The 7,920-nt window shown below is 47.0% G+C and overlaps 2 protein-coding genes across 3 annotated transcripts; one reads left to right on the forward strand and one right to left on the reverse strand.

Annotated features, from left to right (window-relative positions):
• Nucleotides 1-601: 601 nt before the first annotated feature.
• On the reverse strand, nucleotides 602-2,199 carry HYPK (huntingtin interacting protein K). Of its 2 annotated transcripts, none has more exons than XM_015064837.3 (4): nucleotides 1,772-2,199; nucleotides 1,394-1,449; nucleotides 1,061-1,128; nucleotides 602-816 (listed from the first exon to the last, which is right to left on the reverse strand). In XM_015064837.3, the coding sequence occupies exons 1-4, from the start codon at nucleotides 1,931-1,933 to the stop codon at nucleotides 617-619; spliced, it is 486 nt and encodes a 161-aa protein (XP_014920323.2). In that variant the 5' UTR covers nucleotides 1,934-2,199; the 3' UTR covers nucleotides 602-616. The 2 variants fall into 2 exon arrangements, with proteins under 2 accessions (XP_014920323.2, XP_014920324.2); XM_015064838.3 differs by lacking the exon at nucleotides 1,061-1,128 and adding an exon at nucleotides 966-1,017 and having other exon boundaries at nucleotides 654-816; nucleotides 1,772-2,155.
• A 183-nt stretch (nucleotides 2,200-2,382) lies between these two features.
• Nucleotides 2,383-7,825, forward strand: SERINC4 (serine incorporator 4). The gene is made up of 11 exons (XM_053224084.1): nucleotides 2,383-2,662; nucleotides 3,147-3,323; nucleotides 3,492-3,670; nucleotides 4,137-4,216; nucleotides 4,347-4,440; nucleotides 4,697-4,908; nucleotides 5,088-5,409; nucleotides 5,809-5,881; nucleotides 6,312-6,360; nucleotides 6,507-6,660; nucleotides 6,844-7,825. The coding sequence occupies exons 1-11, from the start codon at nucleotides 2,549-2,551 to the stop codon at nucleotides 7,037-7,039; spliced, it is 1,650 nt and encodes a 549-aa protein (XP_053080059.1). The 5' UTR covers nucleotides 2,383-2,548; the 3' UTR covers nucleotides 7,040-7,825.
• The last annotated feature ends 95 nt before the right edge of the window (nucleotides 7,826-7,920 follow it).

Here is a 7,920-nt window from a genome sequence, read left to right on the forward strand (position 1 = left end):
TCCTTTCTATCTGCCTCTCCCCAGCTCATGTTTTCAAAAATGAATAAACATTTAAAAAAAATTTTAAACTCTATCAGGTATGTATCATTTTACAGTTGAAGCAGCTCAGCAAGTGAAATGGTCTTCGCTCCAGGATAGAAAATGGAATGTAAGGTAGTGTTAACAGTGGCTCAATTCAAATACTAAATCAACTTCATAAAGTCTTTCATAAATTAATTCTGTATAAGATCTAAGCTTTGATATCTTCTATTGCACTTACCATGTTTCTACCTCAGTATTTAAATTCTTAATTCAGTGGCTTATGAACAAGACTAGTGGCTTACATCTATATACAGTGGCTCCTTAGCAAGTACTGCTCTTTGAGTTATTCGTAAACCACTGTAGAGACCATGCCACGGGCTTCAGCAATTTTGCTGAGACTCCAAATATACCTTGAATACTGTTTAGCTAGTTAGATGAGTTGAGTTTGGCCTGCCACCTAGCATCTGCATGTGAACATGAGGTCATGAGGTATTTTTCTATACTGATCCTTCATATAATTTCATGAAATCCTGGGGGGATGAGGGGAGTTGCTTAAATTCAGTTATATTCCAACATGTAAATTTGCTACAATAAATTACAGTAGGATACATATAGCACTTGATCCAAGATAATTGCAAAATAAGAATAAGTCTTTATTGAAATAAAATAATCCAGTGAGTGGGTCTGAGAAAGCAAAGATCAGTTGGTTAAGGCAATAAGAGCCTCTACCACATTGCCCATGTGTTCCCTCAAGCTCCGTTCTGCTGCTGCTCGTGAGATCTCCATCTCTGTCATCTGCAGGAAAAGGATCAATGATGTTACCCAAGCCTCTTCTGGAGTATTAAAATGCCACCAAGACTTGCTGACTCTACTTGTTTCAGTAAACAACCCCAATTACGCAATGTAAACTCCTCTGCCCATACTAGTTAAGCATTACTACTCACTATCAGCTCCAGATCTTCCTTCTTAATGGTGACTTTGGCCAGTTCCTTCTCCCTGCAAATATTCATGTACATTAATCCTCATTCTCTAAACTCACCAGTCTTCACCATCCCAGGAAGGATCATTCCCAGCTGTGCCTTCCAAATAAATGACTTCTGACAAACACTGTTGAGTGAAAACACAAAATGACTTCCACTCCCTCACCTAACACGCCCTTCCCCTCCTGTCTGGAATCTAGGAGAGGCAGCAGGGACTGTCAGGAAGCCTTTCCTTCCAACCAACACGAGAGTAAGGCTGTAAACCTTATATATGCAGGAACTGGTGACAGAGTTGAAGAACAGTACAAGGTATAAAGGCTTAACGATGCCTTTATTTTTGTATGGGGGAAAGAGACGGACTGGTAGGGCTGGCTGCACGTACGTAAACTTACCGCTCCTGTTTGGCTTTCTGCTCCCGGGATCTTCTGTCTCCAATCACGGACATCGCCTATGGGGGGAAAAATATCTGGTTACTGCTCTGCTACCCACAATTGCTAACAATCTAAAAAGCCAGTAATAAGCGGGTCAGGGGGTCCATTCGCGATGACGAGTGTATCAGGGAGCAAGGCCTAGGTTTAATTCAATTCTGTCCACCTTAAACCCAATCTTCGTCAAGCTCCTTTTGCAAGCGGAGGGCTCTAATGACGGTTTCCCTTTTGCCTTCTCTCGCCAACTAGTTGGTTCCCCGTCTTGGGAGCGAGGATCACAGTTACAACCTAAGAGGCCCCTCCGCTCTCAGCCCACCCAGACACGCTCACGGCCAACCTCACCGTCTCCAGATTGGAACTCTGGATCTCCTTCTCCTCCGCGTAGTCAGTGACTCGCTCCAAGTCCGCCGCACCACTGTCATGCTTCCGTGGCTTCTCCGGAGGCCGCTCTGGGCCGCTGGTTTCAGTCTCCAACTCCAGCTCCACATCCCCCTCGGTAGCCATACTGATCCCACCGTGCTGCCGCAAAGGCCCCGCCCCACCTCACGAAGACTTCCGGTAACTGCCCCCAAACTTCCGCCCGGAGAGGACGAGGCGGGGCTGGCTTCGGGCCACACCTTCATTGATGTTTTGGATTCTAGAAGCTTCAGCCAGGACAACAGGTCGTCTCTAGGACTTCCTTCAAGTGTTCTAGTATTGTTTTCTCCAAGGCCCTCTCCCACACCTAGCCCATCACCACTCCAGGACTTCCCAACCGACAGACATCCTTCTCTTCACCTAGATTCTACCCCCCTCACCAACACCACCGCCCCCCTGCCCCACCCAAGTAATTCTGTCCAACCAGGATGGATACGCTCTAATCCTAAACCAATTAAGAATGCTAATCCACCAGAGGCCAGATTTGCAAACTGCTCCCTAATCTGGGGAGAACAGCCTGAGTGGCCCAAAGGCCAGGGAGAGAAGTAGCTTCAGAGAGACATTTGCATTTACCACATCCTGGAGGTTGGTGTTCTTTTCCTTATGTCCCTCCCCATTCTACCTTAAACTGGGTGACCACCCCTATGAGGACAAAAGAAAACTGCTTTCTCATCTACCTTCCATCTGGTGGACCTGGGTCTAATGCCTGGGACCAGGATGGTGGGTGCAAAGGCGGTCACAGGCCCTAACACCTCCCTTCGCCGGACACAACGCACTGGAGTCAGCAGTGTCATGGTGAATCCTCCCTTCTATCAGGTGAGAGCGTACCTTGGAAGAGAGGCTCGGAAGGTCCCTAGAGCAAGAACTATCTGAAAAAAATGGAAGGGAACAGTGGCTGAAGCTGGGGAGGAAAACCCACAGGAGCCAATAAAGATGATAGGCCTTCCTTTACCCTCTGAGGCCTCTCCCTTTGCCCAGAGACTACTACCTATCCCTTCCACTTCCCAGTACCAGATCTATAGGTCTACAGAAAGGTGAGAGGCCAGGTGTGACTTAGGCTTTTAGGAAGGTCTGCTCAAGCCTGCATCAGCTCTTATGATGAAAGCTCTACTTGATGTCAGTGGAAGGCAATCCTAAATAGCTTGAAACGATTCTGAGAATTCCTGAGTAAAAGGAGAGAAGAAAAGGGAAAGGGAAATTTTGGAATTCAGCCTCTTGGGTTAACCTAATGCATACATTAATGTAAGCCTTTCCTCAGCAAATCTCCACCTTTCTGCCCTACATCTGCTCTGCCCCTCAGGTGTCTTGCTGTGGGCCTGCTCCCTGTACCTGCTGCTGCCATTCTAGATGGCCCCTTGTCACAGAGTCTACTTGTAGCCGCCTGATCTACATCCTCCTTCATGTGGGGGCCTCAGCAGTCTGCTGCCTTCTGCTGTCAAGGACAGTAGTGGAAAGGGTCTGGGGGAAGGCACATGGGGTAAGTGGGAGGGATCAGTTTGCAACATGAGAAAAAGGGAGAAACCCTCCATGGACAAAAGATTCAGATTGGGGGTAGGGGACAAGTGAATGGATACACCCATGAGAAGTAGGTACCTCTGTGTATGACGACGGGCCCTGACATTTCTCACATGGACTCTCCCTCCAGATCCAGATGCCCTCAGGGTTCTGTGCCCATCTGTTTGGCCACTCTCACTGCCCAGTGCTCAGTGGTTCTGGGGCTGTGTACCGAGTATGTGCGGGAACTGCCACCTTCCACCTGCTGCAGGCTGTGCTGCTAGTCCAGCTCCACTCCCCTACCAGCCTGCGGGCACAACTACACAATAGGTTTGTGTATATACACTTTGGGTGGGGTGAGGATGGGGAGGGAAGTAGACATAAGCTGAGTAAAGGAAATTTCAAGATGAAGTAACAGCAGTGTGAAAAATCCAAAAACAGATTTAAGTCTCTACTTCCGCCATACTTACTGTGTGACCATGAGCCACATACTTACCCCTCCTCCTTGAGTTTCTAGTTTCTAAAATGGAGATGACAATGGGGTTATTATAGGCAGACCCTTTATCAACTGTGAAACATTGTCCAGATATTATTTAGGTATAAGAGTTAGAATTTGGAATAGGCTGCGATGGACCAGTTTCTAGGCCCTCTCACATGGGACTGCTTCCTCCTTTCCTATACTTAGTTGTCTCTTCTCTCCTCTTTCCTATAGTTTTGGTTTCTCCTTTGCCTTCCTCCATAGGCACTGTTCACTCTCCTTTGCCTTTTCTTGAGTCTTGTTTTGTCTCCTAACCAGCTTCTGGTTCCTCAAACTGCTGTTCCTGCTAGGTCTCTGTGCTGTTGCCTTCTGCATCCCTGATGAGCATCTCTTCCCAGGTACCTTCCATCTCATATCCTAATTAGCAGGAGTAACCTGATAGTTTTTCTAAGAGAAAGAGAGGGTAGGAAGAAAACCAGAAGTAATGATATGAACAGCTACATTTTCCCACTGGTGCCCCACTTGTAGCCTGGCATTACATTGGCATCTGTGGAGGCTTCACATTCATCCTGCTGCAGTTGGTGCTTATCACAGCCTTTGCCCATTCCTGGAACAAAAACTGGTAAGGAGCACCTCTAACCCCAAAGGTTCTTCTTGGGAAGGTTGTCTGACATTACTAGCCTCAGTGGGTTAGGCAAAGGGCATGACAGGTCAGTGGTCCCATTAACTTCCCACTGAGCATTACCAAAAAGCTCAGTAATGTGATGACTCTGTGGGCTAGGTAGGATGAGTAATCACACCAGTGTTCCAGGAGAGGAGGAATAGTAATGGGTAAAAAGAAGTGGAGCCCCAAACCACTGCCCACATCCTACCCTTAGGCAGACAGGTGCAGCCCAAGACTGCCGCTGGTTCCTAGCTGTACTGCTGGCCACCCTGGGATTCTACAGCATTGCCGGTGTGGCAACTGTGCTCCTGTTCCACCACTACACACATCCAGCTGGCTGCCTGCTCAACAAGATGCTGCTTAGTCTACACCTTTGTTTCTGTGGCCTCCTCTCCTTTCTCTCCATCGCTCCCTGCATCCGCCTCAGTGGGTACATGCCTTGCAACATTACAAATCTGGAAGGCCTTTAGCATAGAAATATTCATTAGCCTCCCTAATCTTAGTCAATTGTCTACTTCCTCCAAAGGGTGGGGCTATAGTGTAGATGGGGGTAGAGTGGAAATTACTACCCTGTAAACTAAAGCAATTATCTCCATTCTCCGCAGAGCAACCCCGTTCTGGCCTTCTACAGGCCTCTATCATCAGCTGCTATATCATGTACCTTACCTTCTCTGCACTGTCCAGCCGTCCTCCAGAGAGTGGTAAGGACCAGTCCTGGACTCTCCATGCTAAAACCTTTTGTTCCTGCCAAATACTTAGTTCTTTGTTCTTACCACCTTTCTTCTGTTGCTCCTTCTCAGTTATCTTTGAAGGACAGAACCACACTCTGTGCCTGCCTGGCCTGAGTAAAATGGAATCGCAAACACCATATACATCGCTGGCAGTGCTGAGTGCTGGCATCATGTATACTTGTGTGCTTTTTGCTTGGTGCGTAAAAGTATCAAGGGGAGAGGTATGAGAGAAGGGAGGATATCCAGGACAGAGAAGGATGGTCAGGAGACTGTCTGGGATCATGGTTTATTTGAACTTGAAAGCAAGACAAGAGTGAGGAAAGTTCCCCATAAACAGAAACAGTTTCTAAGAATAGCACTTGTCAGATGATCTGTATGAGATGAAGGGGGCAGGGAGAATGACTTGAGAATTAAAAATATGTACAAAGATTTTTAGGGCCCTCACATGACGAGATTTATAAATCTTTATGGTGAATGGGCTCTGGGAATACAATACCCTCCTGAGAATTACCAACATGGACCAGCTAGCAATACAGTCTCAGGCAACTCTTGCTATTTGACTGGACCTGCTTGAGAACGGTCTCTTCTTTCTCAGCAATGAGGCTTCCTACCTGGCTGAGGTATTTGGGCCCTTGTGGATCATCAAGGTTTACAGCTATGAGTTCCAGGTGAGGATGGAGAGCTCAATATCCCCAATGCCCTTCCCCCCTCACACACAAAGACACACACACACCCTACCAGCCTCTACCCAGAATACTCAGATTCTAGCTGCTATTACCTTTTATTGAGTACCCACAATGTGCTAGGCACTGTGCTAGATACTTTACATTCATAATCTCTTTTAATTTAATCCTCACAACAACCCTGTGAGGTAGGTATTTGCTCCATTTTACAAATGGAGAAATTGAGGCACAAAAGGTTAAACATCTTACCAAAGTTTTCATAGCCAGTTATATGCTGGAGCTAGAATTTGAACCCAGATGTGCCTCCACTTTGTATACCAGCCTATCTTTTCAGAGAAGGGGGAGTTTTCTATATTAATACCCTCACATTCTTTCTTAAAAGTCATTCCAAAACATGCTGCCTTTTGTTTTACAGAAGCCCTCACTCTGTTTCTGCTGCCCTGAAACAGTGAAACCAGAGGAAGGTGAGTGTCCATAAGAATGTCCATTAGAAAATGTAGATTTCTGCAGAGTGCCAAAGAGCCCTGGAGCGCCTTCACAAAAGAAACTGGGGGAGGAGGGAAGAAGTGTTTCAGTGGCACTGCTCCCAGCAGCCCTTCCCTCTCTCCAGGGCAGAGGGGTGGGGCTACCAGGCCAACTGACCAAGAGACCTCTCCAGCTCCTCCAGTGCAAGCCCAGCATTTCTCCTACAGCTATTCTGCCTTCCATTTTGTCTTCTTCCTTGCATCACTCTATGTCATGGTTACCCTTACCAACTGGTTCAGGTAGGATGGAAGTGGGCCTGGGCCATACTTCTGAAAAGCTATTTTAGGAAGAGCAACTTAAGGCCAGTCCTAAGGGTTCTCTGGAGACAAACATGGGTCTGCCATCATCTTTGGTGGGGAGGTAGGACAGATCTAAAAGCTAAGGTCCTACATATTCTCTAACCAGAGACTTTGGTTCCACAGCTATGAGGGAGCAGAACTGGAAAAGACCTTCACCAAGGGTAGCTGGGCTACCTTCTGGGTCAAGGTTGCCTCATGCTGGGCCTGTGTACTCCTCTATCTTGGGCTGCTCCTGGCACCACTCTGTTGGTCCCCCACCCAGGACCTCCAGTCACCTACTTTCAGGCAACAATGCCATCGCATCAGTACTGCAAGATAACAAATATTCAGCTAGGTACTGTTAACAAACTGGGGTTCCCTTGAGGTTGTACTCCTAGTTTTGACTGAGGAACTGTCCAGCGCAGCAGATACCTCAAGGACATAATGGGCAGTTATCTCCCTTTAGACTGAAGTCAGTACTTCTGAATAGGAGAAAGTGGCCATACATACTCTAAATGCCATGGCAGAGTATATGACTCACGGGAGCTACTGTTACATCTTTACCCCAGCTCAAGAACCTAACTCCCAAGTTAGCAGCTCAGGAACCACTGCTGATCCCAGCAGACAGTGTGGCACCAGCCCTTTCCTGGCTCTCAGCATGGAGATGGGGGCAGGGAAAGACCAAGGACTGAAGACTTACTTGGGTCTGCCCTTGGAGATAAAAAGGAAAATAAGCAAGCCCTGGGCCCAGGGAGATAAGCAGCCCAGAACACAGAAAGAAAGGAACAAAGACCACCCTAGGTTTTAATCCTGATCTTGAGGTCAAAGGAAGCAGGAAGACAAAAACCACCCTCAATCCTTGAAGAATGACAGAACAGAAGAGAATGTGAATACTAGAGAGCAGCAGGATTTGGGAGCCAACTATCAAGCAGGCGAACAAAATGAGGAAGAATGAGAAAGAGGGGCATAAACTTAGGTCTTGAAGCCTTCCTTCTTAGACCCTCAACTCCATCCTTGGGATGGTGTTCAAGGTCTGGGTGGGAACAAAAATCACAGAAAAGAAGTTCCTACGGTTCTTAGAGGATTCCTCTACCACATACCTGGAGTACTTGTCTGTTTGTTGTAGTATAATAAAGAATTTTTCTGTGATATTTCACTTAGTCTATGTATCTAAAACCTTTTAGAGTCTAAAGTTCTCTCCCCTTTTGGTGGGAAAGGGCA

Source organism: Acinonyx jubatus, chromosome B3 (genome assembly GCF_027475565.1).
Source record: "Acinonyx jubatus isolate Ajub_Pintada_27869175 chromosome B3, VMU_Ajub_asm_v1.0, whole genome shotgun sequence".
NCBI classification, from domain to species: Eukaryota; Metazoa; Chordata; class Mammalia; order Carnivora; family Felidae; genus Acinonyx; species Acinonyx jubatus.